At 28.9% G+C, this 18,574-nt stretch overlaps 1 protein-coding gene across 1 annotated transcript; it reads left to right on the top strand.

Moving 5' to 3' along the window:
- The first annotated feature begins 10,407 nt into the window (after positions 1–10,407).
- LOC114370846 (transcription factor bHLH36-like) lies at positions 10,408–11,927 on the top strand. The gene is made up of 4 exons (XM_028328237.1): positions 10,408–10,839; positions 10,982–11,326; positions 11,437–11,509; positions 11,600–11,927. Exons 1-4 carry the CDS (start codon positions 10,534–10,536, stop codon positions 11,635–11,637), a joined length of 762 nt encoding a protein of 253 aa, XP_028184038.1. The 5' UTR covers positions 10,408–10,533; the 3' UTR covers positions 11,638–11,927.
- Positions 11,928–18,574: the final 6,647 nt, after the last annotated feature.

Below are 18,574 nucleotides of genomic sequence, written 5' to 3'. Positions count from 1 at the left end.
GGTAAAGACAACACCATTAACAGACAATGTGAATCAATTCTATCATCATTATCGGAAGAAACCCTTAGTTGTTTCGGTAAAAAGTATTCAGTGAAGGTGATAAACGTAACGTGCAATTCATTTTACTTTAATGTTCATTTATCTTAAACTTATTGCTTTCCTGTAAATTCTTGAACTTATTACTTGTTTTGATTAGTGATTTGTAATTAAGAAAGTAGGGTTTCTAATTATAGGACAGAGTGTTGTTAAGAAATTGAATTTCATTTATTATTGTGAATTCAATCTTTTGATGTTCTTTTAGAATTTAGATTGGAATGAATTTTTTATTTTTTAGGTGAAGGTTTGGAGGAATCATATGATCCAAGCATCTTAATTTTGTTTAGGGAAGTGCTATATGTTGTAGCCTTACTTTAGGATTTACTTTTCATCATGCTCACTTAGCTTAGTTTTCACAATGAGTTAAATTTCTTGTTTCAAGGTTGTAATAAGTTTTTATTTTGATACTTTGGATGATAATTCCTTATAATGCCACTTTTACTTTGTATTACTTGTATGATTTGGTGCAATTATCAAGTTTGTACCAATTTTTATCCATTTCATCTGGATCACTGTTTTGTGTTTTATTCTCCTAATTATGTTGATTTTTGAGTTTTTCCCAAGGCCTCGATCTTAATCTGTTGTCATTCTTTTTCTCAATCTATCCGTTTTTTTTTTCCTATTCTTGGTCAATCTTGTACTGAAAGATGCCTTGTTGTAATTGTGTGAAGGACTTGTGATGATTAACAAGCTTAGGGAAGATTACAGTGATGACTTTATTGGTAACTGATTGAATCTTCTTCTACGTTGCACCATGCGACCTACTAAGCTCCTCAGTCCTCACTATTGCACGTTAGAAAAAAAATATAGAAATTAAAAGTTAAAAAGGTCTTAACAAGAATTGAACACAAGTCCTAAAGTTAAATATAATTACCACTAAATTAGGGTCAATTACTTAAGCTTATGACAAAAATACATAATACAAATTCATGCAGTTTAATAAGTGACCCTTTAGTTGATTAACCCATTGATCAAGTATCATGACTCAGTCACTAACTGGTTCGAGTTTTAAGATATTGGTTCTAACTCAATGTTATACATGAATTTAATCATTCAAGGTTGAGTGGGAAAATTTTGCTTTAATTGTCAGAGTTAGGACACTTGTTGCGTTGTTGATTGCAACAACATTGTTCTTGTGTCACAATGTTTCTAAATGTTTGATGATGCACATGGTTTGGGATGTCCTAGATTCAAGGACTCTCCAACATATGAAAACATACTTATATTAATCTTATAGTCTTTTGCTAACTAATCTAATCATGAAACACACACGCGCACGTGAAAAGAGAGAGACACACACATGTGAGAGAAAATAAAAGTGATTGATTTGATTCAAGTTAAATTAGTTTAAAAAAACATAAGAACTGAATCAATAGAGTTTTCTCACACACACACAAAGACTGATTTTATTCAAGTTAAATCGGTTTGAATAAAGAAAATAAAAATAATTTAATTGATTCGATTTAAATTCTTAAATTCATTTGGTTGTTTTGATCCAAACACTAAACATCCTTAATTATCCTAATTATTATAACCTCAAACTTAAACTACAAACATGAATGGCCTTAGCATCTTTCATTTAAAATTGTTATTTTTTTTTATAAAAAATACAGGGAGTCAATCCATTAATCCATCACTCATGGTAGTTGAGCCAAAATGGCAAATTCTTGCTTCAATAATAAAGTCATCTAATTTAGATTAATTCACTTTTTTAAAGTTAGATTAGTTCACTTTAGTGTTAATGAGTGATGAGTCAATTCTAGTAAGTTGATTTGACTCTCTTTCATAATTAATTCTATAATATACCAGTAGTAAAAAATTATAATGAACTTAATACTATGATATTAACATTAATAAATTAAAATATAATGGACTTACGTTTCATTAAACGAATTGAATTTCATAATTTATCTTTTTCCATTTTCAATAAAATTTATAAATGATCAACATGGGACAAAAAATTAACCGCTATAAAAACAATATTCTTTCTATGGAAGGAATTAAGTCAATTTTGTGTTGTACCCAACTCCATGTTGCTGTGTGCTATCATATTCACTCGAAGCTGCCACGTCATTTTGAAGCACTATATAATAATGCTTGGGAAAAAGAGTTTAGATGCTTTATGATATTTTCTTTGCACACAATTATGGGATATTGCATTAGAATAATGATAATTAGTGGCTATAATGGTGTTTACGACTCCATAACCTGGCGGTGCGTGTTGATCACATCTTCAGGTCAAAAGTTGTGGCTCTTCAGATTAAAATATCCAAATAAACATCACCACTAAGAAAAAAATTCCATCTGCAATTAACTTCTCCTTTGGTAAAGTTGTGACTTTGAAATAAACGACATATCATGTTAAATTGCTAATTGTGAAAAGATAAAAAGTGCGAACGGAATTGAGGTCACGTGGTGTATTTCGGTAAATATATAATTCTTCTTCTTTTGATTAATAAATATATATAATTCTTCTATGCCTTTTAGTTCAGCGTTAAAACTCAAAACGGCAAACCTGTTCAATTGACAAATTAACAATAATTTATGGGCCCCGGGAAACAATGATTGGAAAGTTACAAATTACAAACAGCACGTCAAGAAGCTAAAATTAATGTTTTAAAAATAGAATTGGTGATTAAACTAACAAAGATATTAGTTCAAGATTATATACTTTATATCTTTAAATGTGATTTTATTATTTATAAAATGTGATTTTAATGGGTTATCGGCACTATTACATCATAAGTTAAAACTGTTATTTGACAACAAAAATTAAAACAAAAAAAATTTATATTTTTAAGATTAAAAGAAAGAAAAACTTTAAAGGACTAAACAACACATCCTATTTTACTAGAACAAAATATTATTTAAGCCAAACCTAAACTAATCTATAACTATGAATCTTAACAAAATATGAGATTAAACTTTTTACATATTTTTAATCGACTTATAAAATAGATTTATCCTATATGATGTTATTGCATGTCTCAATAGTTGATTTCCAGGTAACTTCCCCCTCTCAGGTGCCACTGCCACCAAAACAGATATTATGTATGTGAGCAATTTTCATTAATTTTTTTAAAGATGTTTTATAATACATATCCAAAATAAATTATATTAAGAAAAATTTATTTTCATATAATGCAAAATATTTTAATTTTAGTACAAATTATAATTTATTATTAATTTTAAATAAATTTATAATTAAATAACACCATATTAAGATGTTTGACTTGAACTAATACGAAAATATAGTTCTTTTATATAATTCACATCTGACCAAGCTTTAAACAATGTAATTTATCAACCACGTGGCTGGGTCTTACTAAACATTTATTCTCCCCTCGCTTTTATAGGTATATCAAATTGGCGAACTCGATCTGTAGTAGATCTCTTGCATGCTGCCGCCATGCTGTATATATATTATAATTATAATTTAGGTGCAATAATTTACGTAATTTGTTTTGAGTCTAATTTCTATGCACAATTAGAATATTTTTTATACGTTCAAACAAAAAAAGTTATGATAGATAATTTATTACGACATGATAATTTATGATTTAATGATAATATAAAATTCTCTAATGAATTATTTTCTTGTATGTTTATGTTATTATATATTTCATTAAAATTGAAGTCTTATTTTGAAAACTTTTATTAATTTTTAATGTTACCATTTATTGTACGAAATATAAATAAAATCTAACAATTTTAATTGCATAAAAATATTTAAAAAATTATAACATTTATAACTAACTTTTGTACTTGGGATCAGGGATTATATGTGAAAAAAAGGTTTTCATTGCCTTATATGTGAATATACAATTGTCCAGCGACAGCGATGGAAGTCCCCCTCCGACAATAGAGTAAGGTCAGACACAAGACGGAATCCTTGTATCTATATATGGCCCCTCAAATATCACAAACCCTAACAAACATATCCAAACTGGCCTTCTTATCTAACATTGCATCCTAAAACAACGAATAAATATGTATATAGAAGGATAAGAAAATGTTGCCTTTACAGTTTACACCAAAGGAATGAGCTGTTTTTGGATGTTCTTTTGGTACCCACCAAACAAACAAAATCCCAATGGATGGAAATGTTTCAGACATAGCAGGGGAAAGACAGTGGTTAGAGCAGTTTATCTTGTGCTCTTACATAATGCTTATCAGAGTATTTTAAGTGTGCAGTTGTACCCCGGAAAAGAAAAAAAAAATGACATGTAGGAATATTCTGAAAATGATAATTCTCAATCTTAATATTGCTTAATTCGATTTGAATATTTTCATAGCTTACTTCATATCACAAACATATCACTCTAAGTTCACCACCTCTATCTGTTCAATTTTCTTAATTTTTTTAGCAATATTATGAGTGAATTTGATACACAACACATTAAAAAAATAAATTGGTTGAATTCATCAAGGTATTTCTAGTTAGAAGTTAAAGACTAATAATATCTTAAAGTATTTAATTAGATTTATTTAAGGTTGACATTTTTTAAGAAATGTTCCTGTATACACCTGAGTTTAAGGATGAAACTCTTGATCATATGTTTAAGAAATATAATTATTTATTTGTCTTTATGTCATATTATATATGTTGGTATAACATATTATAATATAACATGAATGAACAACACATTGAGGTCAGTTGGAAGGTGGTTGTGAATTTTTGGTTTTTAATTTTTAAAACAAAACATATTTAGCTAAAATATTTTTTAACTCAATTTTAAAATGCTTTTATATTTATTTCAAATTTATTGGATCATTATGATTGACCAATGAATCTCATAGCCCATATTAAATCAATTAAATTGATTCGAGTTGGTTCAGTTAATCAATTAATTTAACTCCAAATCGAAACCAAATTAATTAGAATTAGTTTGATTTAGTCATGGTAAGAAAACCTGTACCCGTAGATACTCGTCTGAATCCATCCCGACTTTGACGGGTAATATCTGAGTTGATCGGATATGGATTCGGGTTTGAGTTTTTCTCGATAACCAAAAGTCGGATACAGGTACGGGTATGAGATTACTACATCTGCCCCGACCCCAAACCTGGACCCGTCCCGCCACTTAATTTTTAGAATTTTTGCATAATTTAATCAAAAGGCCTAGAATTTTTATTATTAGTTAATTTTATTTTAGGATTTTTACATAAAATTTATTGATATATAAGTAATTAAAAATAAATGTTTAACAATCAATTTATTTTTTTTAAAATCAAATTTTTAATATTTTCTTTACAAAAAAAATTATTTTTCTAATTTGAATCGGGTACGGGACGGAATTAGGATACCCGATACCCAACGGGTACAGGATGAGATAATAAATTTTAATCCATCGGGTATCGGATATGGGTAGGGAGACATATTGGGGAGTCGGGATAAGGGATTGAGGAGACAATACCCGTCTCCGCCCCGTCCCATTGCCACGTCTAATTTGATTCTTGAGTTTATATACTTTCAACCTGAATCAATATGATGATCTGGTCAATTATTTCTTATAACCTTATTTAGTAAGTATATTAATTTAGTCAAATTTATTGTATAATTTTTAATTCATTCATATTTCAAATAAAAAATTAAATAATAAATAAAAATATATAATTTAATCAATCTGCAAGATTACAATGCTTTCTTCAATAAAAATCATGTCTTCTTAAAGCATTTTAGAATCATAACATTATCATCTACTAAGGTCGACCTAAAGAGAAAATTTGAATAGTATGCATAAAAACTTAAGTTCAGTATGTTGTGATAGTACAACAACAAAAATATCTATCTATAATTTAAATATAAATTTTCAATTTTTATTTAAATATTTATTCATGTAATCTTAAAAATAAAATCACATTAAATATTTATTTTTTAAACAATTCACCTTCATGTTTTAATTTGTCCTAAGTAATTGAATCACCTAAAGAAAAAACATAGACATGGGCCTCAACCCAAATAAAATAATCCGCTAATCAAATTGTAGGTCCATTTGAATCCAAAACTATGGTAAAGCCTGATAGGTTCCTGACCTGAGTGCTTGCTTTTCCCAACTTTTATATATTCTCAATAATGTTGATAGCCTTTTCCATACATTATTAAAACATTCATCTCCAAAATAATAGAACAGTGGTTTCCCCTGTTTTATGGAGAGTTTTTCTCTAGAATGTTCGCTGATGCATTCACCCTTCTCCCGAACATCTCAGAAGCTGTCAAATACCTAATTTTACCGTATAAAGTGATCGAGACTCTCTTATATGATTTATGATAAAAAAAAATGCTACATTTATTTTTTAAATAATTTAAGATCGAATTTAATGATATATTTATCTTACACTAAAACAAATGTTGTTCACTAAAAATATTTTATATCTTTAATTTTATGAAATATATAAGTTTTTTTTAGAGAAGTCAAATATATAAGTTAGATATATTAGTTTGTTTTTTCATCTTTTTAATAATATTTTCAAAATAGACCTCAAGCTAAATAATAAAATAATAAAAATATATATACACACGTAAAAGAAAAATATCATAATATTCTTTAAATAGTTGATACAGTTTTTAATTAAAGTATTTTAATACACATACAATTAATAGAATATATTTTAATTTTATGTGTCAATTTTTTTATAAATATAGTAAATATAATAAAGGCATTTAATTTTTAATTAAATTTCACCGTAAATCATGGGTGATATAGTATAATATCGCAAAGGATCTACAGCGTTTCTAGAACTGAACACCTTAGTGGAGAAGAAGTATATTTTTCTTTTCTTCCATTGTCCCCCCCGCCCCCTTTATGTTTAACGTGAAACAAGATTCTCAAAAACAGCATTTTATTGGGTTTCTTGAAGATCTTTAGATCACTTAGTATTTTCCTTTTATAATCCCCCACCTATAAAAGGTCGCATGAAGTAAGATGATGTTCTGTGCAAGCAAAAAAGACAGAAGACACCACCTCAGGCTTTCCCTAGATTAGTCCCTTCTGAAAGAATACATCAAGGCAAGATTTTAAATTGCAATCATGATCAAAGTTACAGTTTCGTGGAGATCCTTGATATTGTGAAAAATGGTGGATAAATACAGCTGATGATGCTGCTGCAATTTTGGTCGCGATAAGGCTAAAAAACCTTAACGTTGTAGCCAAATTAAAATTGCATCAGTCACAGACTTTTTTTTTTTAAACCACATGCATCAAGGTAAAAGCATGCATGTAAGTTCCTTTTCTTTTTCTTGATTTGCAGGTTGAAGCTCACGATTGAAATCGTGGTTGCCTGGTTGGTGATCAGTTGAAACTAATCGGTACGTATCTTACAGTTAAAAATCACATTGGTATAAAACCTGTGCCATCATGAACACTGTAATGTACACCAAAATTATGATAGTTTCATATTTATGATACTTACATGCATGATGTGGGATCTCACATAATTAATGAGGCTGACATATCAAAAAAATAAAAAAAAATAAAAATATATATATATATATAGAACTTGATACAAATGTTGTCTTTCAGTAATATTGTCGAAGAACCAATTTGAACAAAATGGCTACATATATACCAACAATTGCTGATCGTGAATTTCATCGTGTGTAATAATTTGAATTAAGAATTTGAGAGGGATTATACTGGCTTCGATGTTCTGTTTAAGACTTACTGTAGGTAATAAAACTTTGAAGATGGGCAAATTTTGCTATAGGTTAGGTTTGTGGGGGAGTAGGTGAGATCGAAATGAGCAAGGAGAAGTGCTGGGAACGTGACAAGAAAAAACTCTATTGATTAACTTTTCCCATACGATTCAAAGTTAAGTACAACGGATCAAGTAGAATGAAAGCTGAGAGAAAAACCAGTTGCGTAATATATAAATTAGAAAGATGCTACTCCCGGCTGGGTAATATATAAAACCAGTTCCCCCGTTAAGCCTATGCCTCCTGCTGAACGCTTTGTACGCGCTAAGCACTCATCTTTAGATTTCCAATTTGTTCTCTTTAACATCATAAATTCTCAACTTTTAATATTTTCTGTATAAAAATTTAAATAATATTAAAATAATAATTATTTGCACAAAAAGAAAGCAATATAAGAGAAAAATTACTAATTTTTATATAATTTAATTTAAAAATATAACTATAAATAACCGTTATCAATTATGTTCTTTTTTAAATTAAATTTGTCAAATCTCTTGCGTCTAAATGCTTCAAATTCTCATGTTTTATTCAAAATTAACAAATTAAATTTTTTAAGTTGTTTTAATTTTTTTCCACTCAAAATTTACTAACCAAATCATTAAATTTTACTGAAAATAAAATTCAATTTTATGTTTCTCTCTCTTCAAATCCCTATCTAATACTACTATTTATAAACTCCTTCAAATTTTATTATTTTTTACTATTAAACTTTGAAAACTATTTTATACTTATTCTAAACTTCCAAATATTTAGACAAAAATTATATAACCTAATGTGCTTGTATGAAATTAAAATGACAGAAAATTATATTTATTTAATTTTAAAAATAAACACAATTAATTATTTTTAAAAAATAATAACTAAAATTACACATTATTTAATTAATTTGTGTGCGCTTATCAATGGAAAATTGACTTGACATTATCCTTGGTTTTCTTTTGTCACCTTTCTGAATTTCTATTTTCATTTAGGCTTTACAGCTACTACCGTTTGACCAAACAAATGGATAATATATGCATCTATAATTAAGCCGTTAAAACTACAGTGAAAAGCACGTTTAGCATAATATGTAATTTAATTTTATCATGGAAACATTAAAAGGTCAAGATCATAGCATACGTAACATTTTATACAACTACCTACATGTGCCTAAATTATAGAAATTAAGTAAATTTTCCCAAAATTGTAATATATCAGATATATCTCATTGATTAGTTTCATTAATAGAAAGCTAGTAAGGGTTTTGTTATGAATTTCTTTCAGTTTTTTTTTAATGATGGTATTAATACGAAATTGCTCTATTGAAAATAATGATAAATTTTTGTCAAGATCTTAATACACACAAGATAAATATTTTTCTTCCAACATTATTTATTTCATTCTCAAAAACAAACCAAGATTCATATGTATTGGTACAACTTTCTTTCAATTTATTATGACACTTGTGTGTTATTAATGAAAGATAACTTTATATATAATTTGTTAATAAAATGATGGATAATTTTTATATTTTAAAAACTTATAACTTTGGCAATGTTAACCATCGCTGATGTCTGTACCAAAAAAATTGTCTATATTATAATTATACACAACATTTTGTCTAAAGAAGAAAAATAACTAGCATATCATAAATATTTTAGCTTTGTGCATACATCACAAGTGTTATTTAAATACATGGAGACCATGACGTCATGAAAAAAAATGAAATGATAAAACTAAACTTCAAGCAACCTTAATTTAGAACTTTAGCTTATGAGGATGTTAATGATTGGTTTGTTTTACACTACGAATCAATATATTATCTTCACTGTAATATATGTAAATTTAATTTATATATGTTTGAAATTAATTTAGGCACATAATTAAATTTTACTTATATTTTTGTGAAAAAATAGACCCTAAGACTTACAAGGCCTAAGAATTTAAATATAATCATAGATTAAAATCAAAGTAAATAAAGGAATAATATTCTGTCAACAAGAAAAACTAACGAGTTGAGTTATGAAGTGTCATATTCAGTAAAATAATATTAATTCAAGCATGACGTGTATGGTTGCTTTAGGATAAAAAGGATAAAACTTACTAACTTAGTTTTGGTAAAATAATAATATTTCAAACATGGCGTGCATAATTTTTTTAAAAATAAAACTTGGCTATACTTTTCGAGATATTTTAGTATTTTTCAAAATTACAATTTTACCTTAGTAACCTAAACTCATTTTTAATATAAACTTTTATTATATAGATTATTGAAATGAAATTCTATTTCTAACCAAAGACCATCACTAAAGAACTCTTAAAAAATAGTATACACATCTTGTAATTTCTTTCACTGTGTTCAATAAAAGAGTAAAATTATATAGCCACCTTTATATGGTTGGATTAATACTTTCAAGGTTCAGATTCTATTCACAACGTACCAACCGACAAAGTCAAAATTAGAAGTGTCCAAACAAAAATTGGGTATGTAAATCAAAAAAGTTTCAAAAGACACTGTTTAAAAGTTGATCATCTGATTATAAAACTAGAGCAAACACCGTGTCCCACGAAAACAATAATTAAATAAGAAAAGGACAAAAAAGCAAAGAAAATGGAAACAAGAACATTGATATGGCAGGTATGATGGATTCTTATCTTATACGGGAGGGGATTTGAGGATCCTAGGATATATCAGTCAAATACGGGAAGCGATCTGAAACCCTAATTCACCAAAGCCATTCAGAGCCCAAAGGAAGATTACGATGAATCCTTTACACCCCACTGATGAGTTGTACTTTCAGATAGCACCAGATAATAATTATTATTCCCTACCAATCCAAACTACCCCAGAAAATCAGATCTTGCATGATCCTGTGATGGATGGAAGCGCCCTAATCCATTTTACGAGTCAAATGGGAACCAAGGGCAAGCAAAGAGAAGATTTTAAGACTACAACCATAGATGAAAACAAGAAGTGGATGCATAGAGAGACAGAAAAACAAAGAAGGCAAGAAATGACCAGGCTTTGCACCAACTTTAGATCTCTCCTTCCTCTTGAATACATCAAGGTAATTAATTAATTAACACCCTAGACTCACAATTATTTACCATTTTTCTTTGTAGTTGTTCATCTCATTAGTCATATTGAAGGGTATTATTGCATTATTACAATATTGAGTATATTATATCTTGATTATTAATTATCATCAGGGAAAGCGCTCAATTTCTGATCACATGCATGAGGGTACAAATTACATCAAGTACCTTCAGAATAAGGTAAAACAGTTGCAAGCCACGAGGGACAAACTTATGAAGTTGTCCAATTTGAGTCCCGTTGGTTCTGAGAGTGGAAGCTTGAGTACTACCCATCTTCCAGTATGCGTCATTGTTCATCCTTGTCCAGGAGGTGTTCAGATTAAGTGTAGTTATAGCTTCGGGAAATATGCGTGTCCTTTGTCAAGAGTGCTAGACATAGTGCTTAAGGAAGGGCTTGATGTGGTAAACTGTACTTCCACCAAACCAGATGATAGGTTCATACACACTATCCGATGTGAGGTACCATACAAGATTGATTAATTGTTAGTTGTCACTGAGCATGAAGTTATAATTATGTTGTCTTTAGTTCAATTTTGATTATTGATATCGTTTTATAATCGGCCTTCAAGGTTCCGCATATGATGACTGGGAATAATTACACTGAACTGCAAAGAAAGTTTGTTGAAGCAATATCATCTTCAAGTAATATATTATTCTTTTTACAAGATTTTCATTTTTTTTTTCTTTGATTGGTTCCGAAGATTAATATTACAGAATTTGTTACAATTGTAGGTTTGGAGGAGAGACTGTCTGCACCTGAAAACTGCTGATATCTTATATATAAGAAAGGTGTATTGTACGTGTGTGGTGAAGTTTCTGATGTCGTAGACAATTAACTTGAGTCATTTGTACATGTTATTGTACCACTTGTTGCCGGCTGCCATTGACCATTAGAGTAGGCTAAAGCGAATCCAGTTGAAAGAGTAAAGTTCAAAATGGTCATGCAGTATATTCCATGAGCTCATTTAATTTCTTTTTTTGTGGAGTTAGAACCATGTCATGCATAATCGTTGAATGTTTTGCAATCACTTTTGACAAGCAATGTTTTTCATTCACTTAATAATTATGTGTTTATGCAAGAAAACATTGTTAATTCCTTGATAAGTGTATCAATTCGTCAAAGTAATATTTTAAAACAGTAAAACTGAGTGTCGAATACTCAGAATTTGTATGTGTCTAATTTTAAACAATTAATAAATTAAATTTAATATTGGTTGAATAATAATATGGAATGTAAAATTCAACATAAATAAAGATAATTAAGCAGAGTACATTAAAGAGATAGAACACAAATACTCGGGGGTGAGTTGTCGGTTGAAGGAAAATTAGATAATGTGTTGGGATTTAGCCTATTGAAACTACTCTTGATGTAACATTAAGGATTTTTCACTATTTAACATTATTCCGATTATTACATTCATCTACTAATCTACCTTAACCATAATTCCTTTTGTGAAAGAGCCTAAATTACTTAATTTCACTCTTAATCCCTTAAGAGATGCATCAAATCATTTGTTTTAAGAATAAAGATGCATAAATAAGATTAAATAATATCATTCTATCCCTAGACATGAATTACTTAGATACTTTTTTCAAGTTCTTAGGAAATAAACATTTTCTTAGGAGCTCTTTTCAAGTTCTTAGGAGATAAACTTTATAACACTACATGAGCATAGGTGATTAAATCATAAACAAGATATTAAGCATAGAAAAGAGACAATAATATCAAAATAGCATTAAATAGATAGTTAGGATCATTACATCAAGAATATTTGATTACTGAACTCCCAACAATGGATGGTTTAGTCTCTCCTACAAAAAAAAAACAAGAGGTGTGGAAGAAAATGAAAGAAAATGGAGTAAAAGGTCCCCAAGTGAATGGGTTCTCCCTCTTCTCTCGTGCCCTAGCCCCTTATTTGGTCCCAAAAAAATTGTCCCTGATTTCTCCCTTTTTGTCCTTTAAAACACAACGTAGTCATGTTTTTTTACATTGATTATGCGCTAAGCACACATGCAAAGTCTAGCTGACATAAGTGACCATGCGTTAAGTCGTCAGATGCGGGTAAAGTCATCGGATGTGCGCTAAACCTCCAGATGCGGGCTAAGTTGCCAAAGACGCGCTAAGCCTGGCCTCCAAGTTAGCTCCTCACGCTGAGCGGTTGTTGATGCACTAAGCGTTCTGCTTCAATTCTTCAACCCTTTTCTAGGCCTCCTGCTATGTAATTCTACAAAAAAATACAACAAAAAACACTATAAATTAACTAACTTTAGCATCTAGTAGATAAAAACTCAGAAGAAGCTAAATTTCTAATGTTTTAACATAAAAGAAGCAATAAAAGAGAAAAAATTTATATAATTGTTATCTGATTTAAATATTCAAATTACGTATGCATAATAATTATCAAGCATGAATCTAAACAATATCTTATGTGTTTATGAATTTACTGGAGGGGTTCGAAGATGAAAAGATAATAATCGGTGCACATTTTTTGTATATTTTTTTGTTGCAATATTAACTTTTTTGGGCACAATGTATATATATACTTGTTGCATAAGAAAATACTTATTATCGTCTTGGTGAAGTTTTGGCTTTTTATATTAAGCTTCTTTAGGGTGAATATTACTTTGATTTTATATAAAGATTTTGAAAAACTCAAGGCCTGCTGCCAACTCATGTAATACTTCAATAAAAGAACAATATATCATGTATATCTATAATATTGTTCTATAAAATAGTTCTAGAAAGAGTAACAATATTTTTTCACACTCACTGGGTATTTTTATTTTCATTTTTTTGTCTAAAATAAGATTCTGATAACTGCGAAATTTGAGTTAATTTGATAGTTAATTTTGGTCAAGAATGATTGCAATTTCTTTACTTTATCGTTGTTTTTAATGAAATAATAAAGAAAGTAATATCTTTATAGTTTTTGATTAACAGAAGTTAAAAGAAGAAAATTTCAAATGTTTTGGAGGAAAATTGATGCAAAAACTTGAAGAAAAAGTTGAAGATTATGACAGTTTACTTAGCACACAAGATAGGTCTAACGCGTCTCCTTGCTTAGCGACCAGCTCATGCTTAACGCAAAGAAGGCCCACGAAGAAGCCCAAAGGCGCGCTTAGCGTGAAAGTCTGCGCTAAGCGCAAGATTGCGTGAAAATTAAGCTACCTTAAGCCTATAAAAGGAGTAAGAAGCAAAGGAGAAAGACACCAACATGAATCCCTACACACTAGGACACAGTCACTCAGAGCTCTTTAATGAATACATCCTATGTCTGAGCATCTCTAATAAGGGAAATCTTGTTTCTATGTTCACTATCTCTTTCTCTTCCTTTATTCATCCCTTCCCTTCTTCTATCGATATTAGTTCTTAAAGTGTAAAACCCTTCATGGTGATGATAGGCTAAACCCCCATTGTTGGGAGCCTCGAACACCAACTCTTGTAATGTAACTCTTTCTTATTATATATTTAATGCAATCATTTTTTTATTATTCTTTTTTGTGCTTAATTGTTTATTATGATTTGACAATTCATATAATGTTTAGGGAATAATGCAATGAAAAATGATTATTTTCTAAAGAATTGGGAATGAGTATCTAAATATTTCATGCATCTCTAATCTTATACATGGGTGGAATGCAAAAAGAGTGTCAAAATTGATATCACACGTATAGCACACGTTGATTAATGGAAATAACTAATATTAAAAAATAAAAATGATCTAATCATGTTATAAAATTACATAAACAGGCATTACAGAAACATATGCTGGGAATTTAATTAATGAAACGCAGCTTCAGTCAAAATTGAATCTTAGCAATTATAAACATAATGAATTAAATTAAAACATTCCCTGTATATGTAAGTCACGGTCTCGAACGATATGAGAGGTTGGATTACATATATTAAATCAAAACGTTCTAATTGTTTAGAGCATCTCCCCATTTATCTTTGATTGGAAATGTATGGATGTTAACTGTGGCAGTTGTGTTTTTTTTATCCGTCTGTTGCAGTTGTGTTAGAATTAAATATACTGTATATATGGGCACCATTGAGTCAAAGTTACTGTATCTATAAACAAAATATGTTTCGATATATGAAACAACATAATCTGAATTTAGAGGGAAAAATAATTTCTGGAAAATTCTCCTTATGCTTTGATAAAAAAAATCACCAAAAAAGATTACAAGACAAGCAAAGCTATGATTCAAAAGATAATTAACTAAGAAGATAAGTCAATAATTGACCAACAGAATTAATTATTAACTAAAGGACTAAAAAGAAAATAAAGAAAATACAAATGGTAGAGAAATCATTTAATCCTAATAATATTTCTTTTGGCATCCTAAACAATTTAAAATCAGCTCAGACCTACTGCATATCAAGTGATTACATTCTGTATTTGGGACCATTTTGCATCAAACAACTTGATTTTGATGTATGCGTTAAACTAAACAGTATCCCCATTATTCAGCTACTATATTATGTAATGAATTCCATATCCTAAGATGGATTTGTAACCACTAAGTATCTACTAAGCAACTTATATTAGCAAAGCAAAGATATGACAACTAAGCTAATCTTGGCAGTGATGCATCTTTATGGAATCTCCGACACAGTTGCAATATTTTATGAGCACATGCTTGTTATTAATTAATGTATCTACTGATTCAATTTTGAGGTATTAACACATGCACGGTTAGCATATTGATTTCTATCATATGATCATATCCAAATCTCCTTAACCCTAACGAGTATATAACCTTTAGTTTGGGAAGAAGTATAGACAAACTCTTGCCACTTCAAACCAGTAATTAGTTTCCTGGATATAGTGAACTCAGCTAGCATATCTTTCAATAATTAAATTTCTGGCTCATTAATTGTTGTGACCATTGCAAAAGTGGCACAACTTGCATCATTTTACATTAACTTCAAAGAAAATTACAACATTTATTCAATTGTTTATTTTGATTAAAAAAAGCCTTTTCATTTTCAATTTCGTATAGTTAATTATCTTGGGATGTAGAGAGATAATGATGGAGGATAATGATCTCAAATCTTCCACAGTCCCACACTACCTAAAGGATCGTTAATTAATCGATACGATATGATCTGTTTGCTTGGTTATATTATTAGTGATAGACGTCTAATTTATAACAAGATCATGCTCGGAACTAGCAAGGGAATGCCTCCACAAACAAAGACCCAGTAGCAGTATTAGTGGAGCACAAATGTGTTAAATTTCTCACGTAAAAAAAAATATATCTTATAGCCAAATTGAGTGGACTGGGGAGTGAATCAGGTGTTCATATATTTATTTATGTTAAAGATATAAGGTTGGCTTAATCAGTTGTTCATATATTTATTTATGTTAAAGATATAAGATTGGTTTAATGATAAAAGAAAAAAATAAGAAAAGAGAAAAAAGGTCTCAAATTTAAATCTAATGCTAAAAAAACTAATAATATTAACAACTAATATTTGTTTATAAAAAAAATTATATGTATTTTTTATTTTATTGTAAAATTGCCGGCACAATATGACTATGTAGTATGTATGTCTTGTCTTCACTAATAAACAATTATATCTAACACCTGTTGATCCGAACGATGTGGAGTTTTGCAAACAAAAATGACATAGTTTAGAGTTTTGTAAGTAGAAAAAATAATAATAAATGTTGAGAACACTTATCAAATCTAAGGGTCTTTATCTGATTCGATTAAAATTAATTGGGGTTTAGAGTGATTGAGTGATTCATAGTCACTGCTAGCTATGAGACTCGTTCAAAAAGAATAAATAAATGAATTGAAGACTGCTTTAATATGAATGAAGGTAAGTCGAGCTAAGTTCAGCCGATCGAAGCTAACTTAAGATTTGACTTGGGGTCTTATGGTTAACTAGTTAAACAGCTAATTTTTAATTTAGTGATAATTATTAAATTAAAATTATTTTTTTAATTAACTAATAAATATATGATTATATAAAAAGACATATATATATATATATATATATTATTTTCAAGTGAAAATATAATTTTATGTAATTATAGTTTTAGATTTTAAGTAAATTTTGAACCCTTGTTATTACTGTAAACATTTGATTAAAAATAAAATATAAATTACAATATTTAAAATAAATACTATAACATTAAAAAAATGGTTAAATGGAAAATAAAGGTGAAGATTTTTCACCTTATAGATGCGTGAGGTAATCCATGATGTATATTGTATTGAGTATGTTGCATAGGATAGTATCTGGCTATCTGCCATAACGCAAGCCCAAAACGAGCTGTTATTCTCATATCTGTTACTAGTTTTTTTTTTCTTTACAGAACACAACTGTTACTGTTAAGTTCACCTCTATACTCTTTTTTTCAAAAATACTCTTGATAGAAACACATTTTTGTTGTATATCTCCGTAAATCATGTTTGTGTATCTTGATCAGATTTTGTCAAAAAACACACAAAAAATGCATTTTCATCTAGAATATTTTTGTCAAAGTATAAAAATAAAAAGTAAAGGAGGTGATAGAGTGCAAAAGAGTTTTTTTTATGAAAGGGTTGGGGCAGAGTGCAAAAGAGCTATTCCTACTATAACTAGAACTAGCATTAAAAAGCTATGAAGAAGATTTTTTTTTAGGAAGCTGTGAAGAAGATGGTACCTGAATACATTGCAAACCATATATTAAACAACAAATTAATGAATGACAATCTTAACAGGTGTCATCATCTAATGTTTTAGAAAATTAAAAAAAACTAAATAATATTAAAAAAATATCCTAATATTCTAATATCTTAATCTCATTCTCATCCAACAAAGTCCTTTAACAATTTTGGTTTCAACTTTCAAGGCATTTTTAGGCCTTCTTAGGCCAATCCTAACAAAATGTGTGAACTTAACAAAAAGGATGTAAAAATAACAAAGCCCAGGCCCATATTATGAGATATGATCCAAATGAATTGTTAGTAAGATATGAGTAATGTGAAGCCCATGATCATTTGTTGCCAAAATTTTTACATATATGTTTTGATTTGCACCATCTATCTAACAAGTTAACTGACGAATCACGTGCGAGGTGTTTTTCTCTTGTTGCTCTTTTTTTTTTATTCTTGATTTTTTTATATTATTTTTTCTCTTGTTGCTCTAAATGGAACTATTCACTTCTAACTTATTGGATGCAGTCCATGTTATTCTTGAAGAAAAATCCCTCTCCAATACCTAATAACTGAAAAACTAATATATGTTCATACTACCATGTGATATAAACAAATAATTATGAGAAAAAGCGTTTAACACAGAGATATGGAATACCAACAAAAAAAATTGTAATGTAATTCCAACATGTCATCTGATTATCCTTGACATGACAATAGACATTTACATATGATGAATGGAAAAAAGAACATATGAAGTACTAATTTTATATTGTTGTCGTCATAAATTGACATCTTACTTACCTTGATTGGCCTATAATAATTAGGATAATCTATGATGTTCACAACAAATAGGATATGGACATAAGAAAGCAAGCAAAAATGAGGAAAGGCACATATGGAAGAAGTCTGTAGGTAAAAGTATTGAGTACGTCAACAAATTAAATTCTACTTAATCACCACAAACCTGAGTTTTTTTTACTTATAAAATGGCTGGAAAAAATCAAATGATAGAGAGAGATAAAATATGTGAAAGTATTAATATATGTAGAA

Source organism: Glycine soja, chromosome 10 (genome assembly GCF_004193775.1).
Source record: "Glycine soja cultivar W05 chromosome 10, ASM419377v2, whole genome shotgun sequence".
Taxonomy (NCBI): Eukaryota; Viridiplantae; Streptophyta; class Magnoliopsida; order Fabales; family Fabaceae; genus Glycine; species Glycine soja.
Note: the sequence above shows the minus strand (reverse complement) of the source record. Positions and strands in the feature narration are given on the sequence as shown.